This window comes from Phasianus colchicus, chromosome 17 (assembly GCF_987193195.1).
Source record: "Phasianus colchicus chromosome 17, bPhaCol1.hap1.1, whole genome shotgun sequence".
Classification (NCBI taxonomy): Eukaryota; Metazoa; Chordata; class Aves; order Galliformes; family Phasianidae; genus Phasianus; species Phasianus colchicus.
In genome coordinates this window covers 12,368,096-12,384,077 of record NC_143452.1, presented here as the reverse complement: position 1 = coordinate 12,384,077, position 15,982 = coordinate 12,368,096, and the positions used below count along the sequence as shown (strand labels likewise).

Below are 15,982 nucleotides of genomic sequence, written 5' to 3'. Positions count from 1 at the left end.
TGGATGAGAAGGAAAATTGCCTATAATGTCCAAAAGTTGAGTCTGGTTAAATAAACTTGCTAACTGACTGAAATTATAAAATACTCATTTGAAAGCCACTTCACTGCAATCACTACCAGACTCCCTTCTCCTCACTAAGCACAAAGGCTGGCAGCCAGGGCTGAATGGAAACTGAGCAAGTCCACTCCAAAAAGATGCAAACACTCTCCTGTAGCAGCATCTCCAGAAAATATTACTGTGAATATGAGAGCAGCCTGTCCATTTTACACAGCAATGGACATGATCAGTAATCATCTCCCTTCAAGAGCAGTGGAATTGGACAGCTGAGCACAACAGTCCCCTCCTATCTACTTGGAGTGAAGCCTAAGGAGTCTCTGTGTTGTGCAAACAGCTTCTGCCAACCTTTGCAAAGACCTTGGAGTTGGTTTGAGCCTGCAGTCAGATCCACGATGCTCAAGCCAACGCTTTTTAGTGTTTAATGGCAAAGCTAATAGTGCCATTAATCCATTTTGATATATAACATTCAATTTCTGCTTTAAATTGCACCTCAGTGCAAATGGCAGCTTGATTCCTGCTGACAGATGGCATTCACAAAATCATGATGAAATGTATTTAATGACTTCTTATTGTCAGGTTCAGCTGAAAGATAGGGAAATCTGTAGCAGCCCTTTAAAACAGTGTGATGGGGCATTCCAGAGTTGATATTTACAGAGCAAAAACTGAAAATTAATGTTTGGCCAAGGCTGAAGCACTATGAAGCAAAGAAGAGAGGCATGCCTTAGAGACCCTGTTCAGTCAATCTGGATACTCCCAGCACACCTCAGCCCTTGTGCTTGGACTCCCAGGACTGGATCTGGTTGGGCATCCTTTACTCTTCTGCCTCCTTTTACAATTTATGTATTCTCCCTCCTGCATGTAACTGAACTCCTTTTAAGCAAAAGTTCTGTTCTGCTGGTTTCTTTGTGTGCTTGCTTTGTAATTAAACAAAACAAAGCAGTAGGTCTTTCTAGAAGAAAGACGTCCCTGTCAAAAACATCTGCAAGGTTCCCCTGGAAGAAAGATTCAGCTGCAAGCTCCGCTGTTTTTTTCTGTCCTTGAGTCATTTCTCCAGCTAATGGCTATTTATGGATCAAACCATGATGTTCAAAACAATGATGATCATATATGATGATTCATACATGCTTTATATTAATCATGACTCAAATCTGGTTTTGCATTTTAACTGAAGTTAAACAACTTTATTTAATTTCGAATATCTAACACAAGTAGTGCAGTCCATTGCTGTGTCCAACCAGATGGGGAAGACAGGACTCGAGTTCAAATCACAAAACATATCTGGGAATTGACTACTTGTGGGTGCCTATAACATTAGCATCCCTACACCAGCAGGTGACCCAGAGCCAAGCCCAGGAGGACTCTGTCCCAGCAGTGGTGCTTTTCATCAAAAATGGAAGCTGTGCCTCCCATCCTGCCCTCAGCTCAGAACACACAGCCTCCAACTGCCACTGCACAAGACATAATTCATTTCAAGCTCTGTCCTTAGTAATGTCCCATCCTGCTTCGCTGCAGTAGCACTGTATCTCGAAACTGCTGTCTTCAGCCTAATCCATCATTCAAGAGAGTTGGGCAGAAACAACTGAGGTTCACCACACAGAATAAAAGCAGCTGCTGTAGGCATAAATCTGTAACTGCTGTAATCTACAGAGGGAATATTTTTCCCCTGCCATGGGATTACGGGAGAGATTTTGTTGTTTTGAATTAGCTTCTTTGAAACATACTTCTGTGAATTTAGGGAGAGACTCTGACACATGGAAACAGAATTTCTTTGTCCTGTAGAATTACCTATCTAGGGAGCTCTTCCAGAGCAGGAGCCCAAGGGTGCAAAGAGCTGGAACACTGGGGGCAGCCCCAGCACTGCGCTGGCCCAGACCTATCCATCCCACAGCTCTGTGCTCAGCTGAACTGCCCATGAGTGTTACTAGAAGAATCTTTGTTTAAAAGGGCCTGGTATCAGAGCAATCCCACATAGCCATGTACTCTGAGTTAAAAAAGGGACTTCACAGTTATTCAGGGGATGACAGCAAAGCTCAAGTGCAATGAAGTCAGAGGCAGGAATACTTCAGGTCATTGGACACTTCCAGGGAAACCAGACCAACATTAAATTTCCATTCTCATCTCCCATTCTCACTGAACAATAGGTTAATAGAGGAGGAAAAAAAAAGAGGCAATTGAACTTGAAGAACCCTGTCCTTGAAGATAGGACTGCCAGAGATTGTTTGAGAAGTGAATTCAGCTACAAATTAACTCCCAGATAACTTGCTCAGTGAGCAGCTGGGGCTCCGACCCTCCTGGAATAACCCTTTGCTACCTATACAACACAACATGCTTCTCAAGCTGAGGGCAGAGAGGAGAAAAAAGCCGCACAGGATCAACTAGCAAGAGCTAGAGACGCAGAGCTGCAATTTGCTTCATTTATGAGCAAATTCAGGACCGAAAATAAACCCAAACCATCAGGAGGCACCTCCGCCTCCCCCGGGACGAACGGAACGCGCACGGCGGCGGCTGCCAGCAGGGGGCGCTATGCGGGCTGCGCCGCGCTGTCACTCAGCGAGCCGCCCGCTCGGCAGTGGCCGCAGCTCCGCGCGGAGGACCGAGTAGGAGTTGGTTTTCCTCTCACACGTGTATAAAGCCCTGGGGGTGTTTTGTCGGTTTCTCGTTGCTTTACCTTTCTTGACATCGAAGTCTCGAGCTGCAGCAGACCGGCCGGCTGCACAGAGGGGGCTTTCGGCTGCAGCCGCGGAGCCGGCATCGTGCTGCTGCTGGCTTCTTTCTTCGGAAAAAGCAGCTTGATGCCCGATTTTAAGCTCACTTCCTTCCAAGGCAGAGCAGGAGCCTGGGACTGACACGAGACTCACTGTAAATGAAGATTCTTCTTTTTAAGTTTCCACTTGCAGAAGTGGCTGACAAGAACTCCTGCTTGGTTCCACTCTGTGTGCATTGCAACAACTCGGAAGGAATTATTTTTCCATTTGCTTTTTTCTTTTCCCTTCTTCCCCCCCTTTTTCTTTTCTTCTTCTTTTAACCTTTGCTCTGCCAGTTCTGTTATCTCCTGCAAACCTGGCTGACCATGAACAGCACACACTTTGCCTTTTCATTTCAGCCCATGCTGCTTAACGTCACCGAAGATGTCAATGACTCAGTTCTCAGCAACAGAAGCAGTGATGGATTTTGCGAGCAAGTCTTCATAAAAGCTGAGGTCTTCTTGGCTTTAGGGATCATCAGCCTGCTGGAAAACATCCTCGTCATTCTCGCAGTGCTGAAGAATGGAAACCTACATTCTCCCATGTACTTCTTCCTCTGTAGCTTGGCTGTGGCAGATATGTTAGTGAGCACGTCAAACGCCTTGGAGACCATCATGATCGCAATCCTGAGCAGCGGCTATTTGATCATCGACGACCACTTCATTCAGCACATGGACAATGTTTTTGATTCAATGATATGCATTTCTTTGGTAGCGTCAATTTGCAACCTCTTGGTTATAGCCATTGACAGGTACATCACTATTTTCTATGCTCTCCGTTACCACAGCATCATGACTGTGAAGAAAGCTTTAACCCTAATCGTGCTCATCTGGATCGCCTGCATCATCTGTGGCATCATATTCATTGCCTACTCAGAAAGCAAAACTGTCATTGTCTGTCTCATCACCATGTTCTTTACCATGCTCTTCCTCATGGCCTCCCTTTACTTTCACATGTTCCTGTTCGCACGCCTGCACGTGAAGCGGATCGCAGCCCTCCCTGTGGACGGGGTGCCCTCCCAGCAGACCTGCATGAAGGGCGCCGTCACCATCACCATACTGCTGGGTGTCTTCATTGTTTGCTGGGCGCCTTTCTTCCTTCACCTCATTCTCATCATTTCTTGCCCCGTGAATCCATACTGTGTCTGCTACACTTCACACTTCAATACTTATCTGGTTTTGATAATGTGCAACTCGGTAATCGACCCGCTCATTTATGCCTTCCGCAGCCTGGAGATGAGAAAGACTTTCAAAGAAATAGTATGTTGCTGCTATGGTGTGAGCGTGGGACAGTGCATGCTGTGAGCTCCTGGCTGTGTGTGGGAGCAGAGGAAGCATACAGTAGGTGTATGAATGTGTACATGGACGTAGATACATAGCAGCTTCATTGTAAAAGCGCTGCTTGAAGAAAGGGCACAGGAAAAAAGCTCCTATTTAATGCCTTGATTTACGCTTTTCAAAATGAAAGGATTCAACTAAATTATTTGAAGCTATTTAAATAGCCATAACAAAGCAAAGTCCAAAGCAGCTTGCAAAATAGATGAAAAAATGTAAAATGAGGAAAAAAAGAATCCTGAAAGTGAACATCACATGTAATAATATTCTGTCTCTCTCCTCCATCTGCACCTGTTGCTTTATCTCTGTGCCTCTATCAGAGAAGTCAGTGTTTCCTAAAAGATTCCCTTAGGAACTTCTTTGGAAAGCTACTCACCCACAATCAAATCAAAACACTGATAGTGACAGCTTTGCTCCCATGCCTCCACCTTTTAATAAAGGAACAGACTGACATTTGTGCTGCTTGCTATAAAGCAAATCAAGAAGAGTCTTAAAATGATGAAAGCAAACCATCCCCAGCACTGAACTATTCCTCCTGTAAAGTCAGCTCGGTGAGAATGAACAACTGTGTGATTTACACAGCTGATGGGTAGAAGTGAAGATGCCACAATTACTTTCCTTTCTGTGGGATAACAGTACTATATCCTCAGAAGTTTTTGAAAAAGTGGATTGCACCAATTAATGTATTTGGTATGTTGATACATCAGATGTCTCATTTTGATAATTATTATCCAGTGAGATTCATCCCTTGAGAATTTCGAAGACTGAGGATCTGAAGACAGAGCTGAATATAATGAATAGCTAAGATGCCAAATCATTTAACACAAAGCTGCATTAAATCTACACAGACTCTTCAGAAACAGCCATTTGGCTGAGTGAGGTACCTGCTAACAGGCAGATGTGGCTCTGTGCACTGATTATTGTATGTCCTGGGTCAGTCTGGTTTTACTTAGAGAGCTTTAACCTGACAGCAGTGGATGAACACTCCTGCACTGACATCAAGAAAACAATGTTTTCTTTGCAGTCATTTTTATGTGCAAGTTGGTGGCATATAAAGCACACGACTTCAGCTACAGCAGTTCAGTCTTTTCCTCTGCTTCTCATAGGAACAAACCACATGAAAAGCCCTCGAGTAGCATCTCATAACCAAGCAAAGGCAGACGTGAGTTGTGTGTATTACAATGTACAGGCTGCATTGCTGTCATCACAGTGCCACACTAAATAAAACTCTAAGCCATGATAAAGTCTGCTTAGCAGCCTTCTGATATCTTGCTTCTAGTAAAGGCAGTCGCCTGAAACCCTCAGGAAAACAAAGTCTTTTGCTTTCGAGCAGCTAAAAGCTCTCATTTGATTTAAGTCTCTCTCTCATTTCTTCCTTTCAATGCAATTGCTATGTTATTATTCCTGGGGCTCTCATTATCAGTCCTGTAGACCAGAGCCTCCCAGTCCCTCCTGCCTCCACTTCTGCATTCACACATCATGGCCTGGCTCAGCTCCCAGCTGATGGGATTTTACTGCTGGCTCTGGAACACAGCTCTCCCTGTGTCTGCAGGAAACACTTGTCTCACTGGCTCCAAACACTGGCCTGGAATGTTTGTGCGAATGTGTTTTATTCTCAGCATCCTACAACATACATAGAAGGCATGCTAGCTTCCTAATCCGGTGGAGTGTATCACATTCACAGAGTCAAGAACCATCTCTCTGTGCTCCAACCCCATTCTGCTCATCAGCCATACCAACCTCATGTTCATCATTTCCCTTGCACTCTCATCACACCTGAAGTTCCCTTATCAAGTTCTCATCTCCTCCCATAAACCCATTCCCCAGCCTTCCACCTCCCCCCACATTCCCACTGTTCCACCATTCACCTAACTTCATGAATACACTTAAAATAAAAGAATTTGTTTAAAAACCCACACCAAGGTCCTTTGGGCACATAGCAGAACAGGCATAGATGGCATTTCTGCCATGGTTCAGGTGGTGACCAGAAAAAATCCCAATACCCAGCAGTAAGCTCAAGCTGAGTGCTCTCAGCCCATATCTGCATCTCATAAATCACAGTTGGGCAGCAGTAAAATCTGTTTTGTCAGCTCTGGTTTTTGCAACAGCAGATGTGGTACATTAAGATGAACTGAAATCAGTGTAGGATATCTCATAACAGACCTTATCTTGCTGTGCAAAACTGTACCTACTTGTAAAAATCCCTACCTGGTGTCAGTGTTATGTACCTTAATTCTACAGAGCATGGTTTGCCACGATTCCCTGCCTCAGGTTATTGTGTATTTAGCTCTTATTGTACATTATGTCTTGTTTTTCATTTTAAACACAATTCTAGATGAGACTACAATTCATACTGTGCTGCACATTTAAACAAAAAGAAATTAAAAAAAGATCTGTTGAATAAAGCAATCTGAAAACATCACTCAGAATCGTGTTTGCTTTTCCTGGAGCACCACTCCACGTCACACCACAGTCTGTGTGGTCTGGTTTACAAGAACTAGAAATAGAGTTTAACACTGGGAAGAAAAAACCACCTCATTGTGCATAGCAGCCATAGAGAAAGGGGAGACAGCAAACCCCTCCAGCACCTTTCCCACTGCTTCCAGCACCGGGCACCAAAAGGTGCAGCTCTCCCCCACAGAGGTGGATTTGGGGTTCACAAGGTGTCTGCCAATCCCCCTTCAGGAGGGCAAGAAATGGCAGAGGTAACATCCTCTTCATTTAAAGATGCTGTCAGTATGGACTTATTGATTCCATCTCTGTGCACAGAAATCAGTTTGCTCAAAGATTTGTAAAAAAACCCCTCGTGTATTCAGACAAACATCTGAATTCTCGGGAGCACCAGTAATTCACTAAGTCAACTCTGCACAGCATGTCCTGCAAATTATAGCCAGCCTCACCTCTTTGATATAGTATTAGCACAGTGCTTGCACTTTTTCCATCAATAACTGTCTAAATATTTTAGAATTGAAAGTATTTGTCCTGGTGGATAAATAACAAAGCCCAGGCACAGAATTCTGCAGTAAGCCAAGATCACTGCTGGTCCATTGGTACAAATATCTTGTCTGACAGCCCTGTTTTTAAAAATTTATAAAAAACATTAAATGACCAGAGGCATAGCTCAAGGAAGATAGAGCAGATTCTCTAGGCCAGAGCTACAAGTGAAGCCCTTTTTGCACAGGGTAAACTCACTACCCAGAGAGCTACACAGCATCACAGCTGCATGTGTCACTGTGGTTATTGGCTGGGCTGGAAGGGAATGGGGTCACAACTCAAGCTAGACTTCAAAGGATGGATGAAAATAAGTTGCACTGGATTTTCTCCAAAGTCAGTAACACAGTTCTGATGTTTTAATTCTTCTTAGAAAACAATTTTTTAAAAATTCTTCCTACTGGCTTAATTTTTTTTCCCCAGAAAAAAAAAAAAACAACAAGCATGGGAAAACTCACTACAAATCTCATTTTCATAACCACCCACTGCAACTTCACAGCCACTATACATTTATTTGCAGTTTAAATCCTAAGTAAAAACTGTGCTTATCCATCACTCTCACAGGAAACACCCAGTTCAGAGTCAAGGTGCCAGCACAGGACCTTTCTGTTGGCAGCAGCTCAGATTTGAGCAAAAAGTACATTTCCATCACACACACTGATGCAGCGATATGTAAAGTAGACCTGAACTGCCATAACATGTGAAGGTTTGTATCTCACAAGCAGGTTAGAAGTGTCTCTTAAACAGAAGCTATAACAGAATGGAACCCAACAAAATTGGTGTTTTGTGCAACACTGTATTGGTCAACAGGGCAGAATGTAAATCCAAATATATATATATAGAGAGAGAGAGAGAAAAAATCAAGATGACTCGTGACAAGGACTTTGAAGGATTAAAGCAGATTCCTATAATATTCACAGCATCCTGAAAACACTGATGACAAAAGTAGATCTACTCATTGTTTACTCAATCACATGACTTTGCTTGCACCAGAAGAGAGCACACCTCCATACTCTGCAATATAATGCCAAGAAAAGCACAGCAATGACAGCAGAACAGCAAAGTCCTAGGTTGCAGCAAGGGCAGATTTGCTCAAATGTAACAGCCACAGAAATAAAAGAAAAAAAAGCCGCTTACCTACAGAAGAATACAGGTCCATAAGGATCTCTAGTAAGAACCCTATGCCTTCACTGCCAACCCCTAAATGAGGGCTGGAACGGGTGGATCCTGGCTCCAGCCCTTCCATCACTCAGATGCACTGCTTACACCTGTGCTCTCCTGGGTTGGCCCTGCCTTCCCACCAGGTGCTCCATCACTGCTTCAGGCCCTGACTCAGCATTGCTGGTGATCAAAGTTTACTTAATATCATCTGTTGTTTTGATATGTTGTTCGTTGTGCCACAGCTAACTGTCTGCTGTAAACAGTTCTGAATTTCTGAGGGTTTTTTAACTACAAAATTTAAAACAAACTATGTGGAATGCGTATTTCCTTTCTCTGTTTATGAAAAACAAATAGAATCTGTTTGAAAGTATTTCTCTTGTGATTATGAATAAAGAAGGCATTTGTAAAGTGAAATTTATTCCAAAGAGCCTTCCACGGTTCTTCTATTTCAACTGTCTGTATAAATCATAAATAGTCAGTATTCATCTTCAAGCATTAACTGCTGCTATTTCTAGTTTGTTCTATACTCTTCTGTTGAGTCAATGTCAAAAATAAATATTCTAGGAAAAGTAAAATGTATTGAACAGTTCTCTTTCACTGTAATGGGTATAATAAGCAGCATGATACTTTCAACCCATTACTGATGTAATTACCACAATTGTGAGGATGCACTCTGGGGGTAAGCTGCAAGTGAATCATAAAGCCAGAAGCCAAGCATAATGGACTCGGGGCTGCATTCAGATATTAACTTGAATTAGATGTGGGCAAATCCACATATATCATAAGGAACAAACATTTCTTTAGACCTGCAGCTTCTCAAAGGCACCAAGAGCTGCAGGCAAGGCCAAACCATTGCAGACCCTCAGCCTCGTGCACCTGCTGTTACACTTTCCCATCCAGGCTAACTCACTCATCACAGTCCCAACTTGCACAAGCAGTTGAGCAGTAGTTTCAGCTTCTCTCTGCCTTCAAAAACTGCACTGCTGAAACAACATACCCGAAGGGGCCCTTACATGTGTGAGTGAGCAGGTAATCAAAGCAGTGAAAAGGTGCAGCTGGGAGCACTGTTCTGAATGGTTGTTTCCTGTGATGAGGAAGGGCAATGAGGGTCTATTAGCACTCATTTTCTTAGGGGTTCATGTTTTACCTGAGTTTTGCATGAGTGTCAGCACACATAGCTCAAAGCAGCCGGAGTGCGTGCTGAGAAAAGCATCCAAGTGATTCAGAATAAAAGCGTTAGCAGAGTGCTTCTCCTGCTGCAGCGCGTGCTCCCATCCAGGGCTACGTTAGCTGTGGCTGCAATTAACTCCTCTGCTCCTTTTGTAATATCTTACTGCATGGTGGTGGCTGTTTCCAAAAGCTAATGACACAAGCAAGGCGGTTATTTTAGTGTCTTCCACAGTCACTGAAGACTTCTGCACGCTTCCTAGAAAATTCAAGTTAGAAGAACACTGTTTCATCAGTGACTTGCATTACAGACACGCCAGGAGCTGCTCTCCTCTTTGACTACAGAGAGAGCTGGCAGGGCCTGCTAGAATCCAGCACTGGAATGCTTTCGTCTAATTGCTGGTTTTGTTGAGGTGAGTGGTTACACTGTTCTGTGTTTTGGAACCAAAAAAAACCAAACAGGGCAGAGTTTTTGGAAATAACTTGATTTTGATCTCTACCCCAATTAAGTAAAGTGAATCTGCATGCGATTCTGTCCTTGACCTTTCCAAATTAGATATTCAATAGTGAAAAAAATTCTGAAGTTGTTTGTGGGTTTTTCTGTGGGGTTTTGTGTGTGTGTTTTTTTTTTTTTTTCCCTGAAATAAATATGGGATGGAAAGGGTCAAGCAGAGGCAGCTCTGCCTCTTCTAGTTGTGCCATCACCTCTGAGATCACAGAAATCTGGTTCCAGAACTGCCCAAAGAGTGCAGATCCCAGAGCTCCAGCACTGCCAGCACACAGCTGTCCTAAGGTGAGTGAGCAGTTCCCATTTTCGTGGGAAGATTTGAGAATGGATATCTTTCGTGCCTATAAGCAGACGAGAGCTATTATCTGTGAAATCCAAGCATCTGCAGTTAATTGGTGCAGACTTTGAATCATTGTTAACTGCTTTATTTCACAAAGCACCAGTGCTACTCCTGTCTTCAGCTTGTAAGAGCAGAGCAGCTCTTCTCAACACCCTTGTCTTTCATGTTGTTGCAGAACACATTCTTTGGGCAGAGTAGCAAAGCATTCCTCAGAGCCTTTTATTGCTTACCTCTCCTCTGCAGGCAGTTATCTCATAGCTATGAACTAGGTGACTTCAGTCATCTTAAAATCACACAGACACGTGCCTGAAGATGAGCTCTAAATCAAGGACTCATTATTTGAAGCTCTTGAGTGGTTTATGAGCAGTAAAGAAAGATTTGCTATCTTTTTTTTTAGATTTCCCTGTACAAAATCAGCTTAAGGAGACTTGAGAATTCAAACCTTCTGGTGAGAAAATAAAGATACGTATATTTTAGGAAGCAAGACAAACACGAAGCATGCCATACACTTCTCCTACAAAAGAGTCTCATGGGTTTGCTCATAGAACCTGACATACAAAAATCCAACAGAACATCTTACTATTGCCATGATAAAGTGCACTGTATTATATTTTTTTGTAATATGTCGTGTTTTCAATCCAGAAGGCTTATCATATAACAATGAGTTGCTTCTCTGACATACAGATGTCAGAGATGCTCAGAATGTAAAATAATATAGACCTGTTACTACATTTCCAGGTTTGCAGAGCAGTGTGGATGAGGAGGGGGAAGCTTCTTTGTTTTCCCACTTCATGACTACGCAGCTTTTTATTTCCTTCTGAGCCATGGATGTGTAATCAGTGACTGTCATCATGTGCTCCACAAAAGCTATCATAGCACCGTTAACCACCTTCACAACCCTCATTTGAGAAATCTGCAATAACAATTCCAGTAATGAAAGGCATTTGCATACAGTTAATGTAAGTCTAATGCTTACAAGCTCTGCAGAATATTAATCATCTTGATTTTCTGAGAGGTCATAGGGAAAGTAAATCAAGACATGATTTAATTTATGGTGATGAGCCACTTAAATTGTGTATGTTTGGAGAGGGGGGAGGCAAAGAGGGAAATCTGGGTAGGTTTGGAAGAAGCTTTGAAATGTCCATACAAACATTTAAAAACAACTTAGGTAAATACAATTAGTAAGACACCAAATTGAGTATCATGATCCTAAGAAGTTCTCACTGATCAAAATTGGACTGAAAGGAACAAAAGAGAATGAGAACATGCACTGAAAACATTACCTTTGGAAGCATGATTATGTTTGTGCACAAAGTGGCAGAGGCATATTTCTATGGTAAAAAGCTTTTTACTAAGGAACAGTCGCTCTCTTATGATAAATTCCTTTCTATGAGAAAGCATGGACCCTTTTCTTTCTGCTAAGCAAGCTGTTGAAACCGAGAGCAAATACAAGTGGTTGACTTGTGGGAGTAATAACAACATAAACACTGTTTCTGTAACTGATTTGTATAATTTAGCTTTATTACAGATGACCTGGCATTTGATTTAATAATTCTATCACACTGTTATTATCCAAAATGCATTCATTCTTTTGTTATTTGAAAAAATATACCTGGAAGTTATAAACCAGGTATGTCATAAATTCCATTACAAAGTCAATAGCTATGAAAATCTAAATTTTAAGTCCAAAATCAGGAGAAATGGAATGATACTGAAGGTAATTTCCATAAGGTGAGAACATGCTCTCAAGAGAAAAGTAACCATTTATCCTGTTTTTTTCTTTTTATTTTTCTTTTCCTAAATTTCTATGGGCAGCATACTTATAAACTCTTGTGAAATGGAAATCCATGCATGGAATCAGTGCACGCATCCGTTGCTAAATATTGTCATTAAAAATGAATTCACCCAGTGGAAAAACAAGTTCTCAGAGTTTCAATTCATTGCTTTCTTCTCTCATATAATACTCATTTAAACAGTTTCAGGTACGTTTCTACTACTTCTGATTATTGTGCACCAGGACTTCACATTGTAAAGACCTTTTTTGCATTAGGCCTTCTTTGCTGGGTGACAAAACAAGTGTCCTGGATGCAGCTGGAAGGCTCGTGTGCTTGCAGAGGCTGTGGTATTTGGAGAGAAGGGAAAGCACATCTGCCTGTGCCAAGGAGAAAGCACTGCATTGCGTTGTGCAGGACAGGGCTCCCAGCTGGCTCAGTGTGGCAGGAAGGGGAAAAACCCCCCCAAAGCATATCTGCAAGGTCTGCTCTGTGGCTTTGGCCTCTCTGTTTAGGTATCCTTACTTCGTGTGAGTCAGAACACGTTGGATTGCATGAAAGTGAAGCCCGACATAACTGTAAAACTTCAGTCCTTAAGGTAACAGAGACCAAAGAACAACGTTACTTGGAGAGAAATAGCCGCCATACAAATCCTGCATGACAATGAGCGTACAGTGGAAAACGATGCACTCTCTCTTAATGAAAAGGTAATCAAAAAGAAACTAATTATCTCAGACATGAAGGATTTTAAATACCATGTTTGATCTCAGTGCAGCTCGTGGAGCTGAAGAGTAGTGAAAGTACTGAAAGTCCCAATGTGGGAGAGATGTTCAAAGCCAGATCAATTATCTGAAGAACAATCTGTGAGGAGGCAATCAGTTTTACTCAACATTTTTGGTTTGCTTTAGGAATGCAGTCCAGAGGATGAGGCTTTCTTTTCCTTCTTTTTGGCTTGCAGACCAGAAGAACTCTTAATTGGTACCATGGGAAGAAGAATCCTTTGAGTACTTCCCTGCTGTCTGCTCCTAAACAAACAGAATTTCTCACTTAAGCACTAAAACATATCGGCCTTAGGTTTCCATCTTTGAAAGCTCTGTAAGGCTCAGGGAAAGATGGGAAGGGCAAAAATCTGAATTAATGTGAAATAGTGAAAGTAGCAGAGCTGGCAGGGAGGATATTTTGCTCAGGAGTTGTATTTTCCAAATTCAAACAGCCCAGAGACACTCAGGGAAAAGCATTTCCTAGGGTAGCTGTGTGACAGCTGTGTGGTTTGTTTTCTTAAATACAGTCCCTGTGGTAGTTCTCCTTAATTAAAAATTATTCCAATACAGTGAAGTAATACTTTACTTCTAATGTGACAATTACTCCCAATTTGCCATATAATTGCTCATCAGGAAAGGCAAACAGTTCCCAAGGCATCTACACAAATATTGCTATTTAGAAAATTACTTCACTAATATCCCACTCACTGTTTTGTCTTTCTGGAATCTGGTAAGGGCTCGTGTCTCCAAAGGTTACTGCATTTCTCTTCCTGAAGAGATGGGTACATTGAGAGAGCTCTGTCAACAGCCAGTGGAATCTTCTCATGATCAAAACCACCACTTCAAAGAACAGTGAGCTATCAGATTTCTGAATAAAGGAGGAGATGGAACTGACAGAACTACGAATGCAGCTTCCTCATTTATACAGCAGTGTCTATTGGACCATTAATCCATCTGCATAATTAGCGAGCATGTGTTTAAAAATAAAAAGTCATTTCTTCAGCAGGGGGATGGAATTTGAGCAAGTCTTATCTTCGTGAGTCTCTGTCATTACAAAACAGGTCGTTTTTCTGAAAAATATTGTTTAGCACTGTTATATGATTAGGGTAATATTGCAGTAAGGTCATTTTCAGAAATGTGAACCCACAGCCTCTTTCTCTCAGTCCTGATGAAGCCAGACCTGCATTAGGTGGACATTCCCAGTGTTTCAGCAGCTGAAATCAGCTGTAAGAAAAAAGGAAATACTTTGGTAGGAACTTTCCTGCCATCATGAGTTTACATACATGTGTGTATTCACACACACGGGTGTACAGGGCCATACATTTGTCTTCCTTATGAAGACGTAGTTTGAACCACTCCATAACAATTCATAGGAAAGCAGTCAGGTTTGTTCTTTGCATGTATGAAAGTGGAATTTGTTTGTGTTACTTTAGCAAGAATTCAAACATCCTCTGTTCTTCTGCCTGACATCTGTCTAGTTTGAATCAAAACATGAAAAATGAATGAGATCCATGGATTTACAATGGTCATTTTATGACAAGGTGGAACCAGGCAAACTACAGTGTACTTAGATTAACACTGCCTGGCTTTTCTGTGAAGCTCAAATTTCAGCTGTTCTTTTCAGGAGCCTCTGTTAATCCAACCACTGATTCAAATTTTATCATCTTATTTTGTGGAGCTACAAAATACAACTGTTCTAGCAGAGAGATCAGAATACCGAAGCAATTCCTCCTTTGATTTTTTTCCACTTGAGTTCCTCTGTGTATTTAAAGGCATGCAGGGGCAAAATTTCTTCAGGTTGCTGGGAACAATGAGTCCTGAAATCATTGAGTAAGTTGACCACGAGCAACACCAAAGTGGCCCTGCTGAGCATCCCTGGGCTGTTTGATTGCAAACCTAACCCAGCAGGTCAGCAGTTCTGATGAGCTCAAAGTCTTATTTTGTAATAGCAAAAAGAGTGAAAGGCCTTTCAAGCAGCTTGGCACAGCTTCACAGCAGAGCACAAACCTGCAGTTTGAGCTCCCAGTGCTGCTTGTGTAAGCCTGGCAAGGACGACAGCTTTCAGTATACACTACATCTTTTGGCTTGCATGGTTTCCCAAAGCTCAGCCACGTGCAGCCACCACAGCACAGCACAGCAATGCCACAAGCAGCACAAGCAGGGCCAGAGGCACTCAGCAAAAGCATCACCTTGCAGAAGGGCTGTGTTCAAGCAGGTCTGATCAGGCAGACTGCCTTCTCCACCTGGCCAGGAGAGCTGGGAGACAAAACCACTGTGCTAGTGTTTCCCTGTCATTCATGCTGATAAAGTCTGGAAGCAAATCAGCATTAGGAAGCAAAACAACATATAATTGCCATAGACGTGTACTGTGAAACAGCCAATTTGGCTGCAATTCAAATGAAAAATTACTATTACTTTGCCTTCATTTGCTATCTTCTGTATCAGAGCTTGTTATTAGTCATATTTCTGGTGCACAGTCCAGGAATAATGCAGTTTAATACTCAGCAGGAAATGGGTATGTTGACATAATAACAGAAGTGTGTATAGTTTGGTTGAATAATTACTTCTTTCCAAGGCAGGAAGGCTATGGAGCCATCCTGAATCTAGATGTGACAAAAAGCTCAGGTTCTGACAAAATCCACCACCAGAAAGTAACTTGAGTGAATAGGATAATAATCATTGGATACCACCACTAAATGACAATTAGAGAAGTTTCTTATTACAAAAAAATACAGATCAAATACCTCTTACAGACAAGCACATGAAAATTAAGGGTTTCTTGGCACCATACTGTGAAATACTGACAGGGCTTTTTCGTATGCTGTGTGAGTAGAATGTAGTTCCCATTACTACAGTGGCTAGCTTCAGGCCTTCACATAACTCCCAGTAACGGTAAAAAAAAATACTGGAGAACATCACTCAATCCCAAAAGAAATAATTATTAATAGAAGTGAAAATCCTACCCATTAAAAACCCTCTCCTGAAAAGCTGTTATGCTCAGAGCTCCTGTAGCTCGCTGCCAATGGCCTCTCCATCCCACTGCAAAAAATCTTCTTGCTCTTCAACAACACCTTTCTGAAAATTCATTCAGAAACAAACAGAACTGTCTGCAGCTGATTGCCAAATACCTTAGGAGAGATGTCCATG

The 15,982-nt window shown here is 42.1% G+C and overlaps 1 protein-coding gene and 1 long non-coding RNA gene across 4 annotated transcripts; both read left to right on the top strand.

The window, feature by feature from the left end:
• Nucleotides 1-1,204: 1,204 nt before the first annotated feature.
• Nucleotides 1,205-5,399, top strand: MC3R (melanocortin 3 receptor). Its single transcript, XM_031616284.2, has one exon. The coding sequence runs from the start codon at nt 3,128-3,130 to the stop codon at nt 4,103-4,105; it is 978 nt and encodes a 325-aa protein (XP_031472144.2). The 5' UTR covers nt 1,205-3,127; the 3' UTR covers nt 4,106-5,399.
• Nucleotides 5,400-10,189: 4,790 nt separating this feature from the next.
• Nucleotides 10,190-13,734, top strand: LOC116244540 (uncharacterized). 3 transcript variants are annotated; one of them, XR_004170215.2, is made up of 5 exons: nt 10,193-10,247; nt 10,700-10,750; nt 11,041-11,261; nt 12,590-12,781; nt 13,571-13,734. It is a non-coding gene; the product is annotated as an uncharacterized LOC116244540 (long non-coding RNA). The 3 variants fall into 3 exon arrangements; XR_004170214.2 differs by lacking the exon at nt 10,700-10,750 and having other exon boundaries at nt 10,190-10,247; nt 12,665-12,781; XR_004170213.2 differs by lacking the exon at nt 10,700-10,750 and having other exon boundaries at nt 10,190-10,247.
• Nucleotides 13,735-15,982: the final 2,248 nt, after the last annotated feature.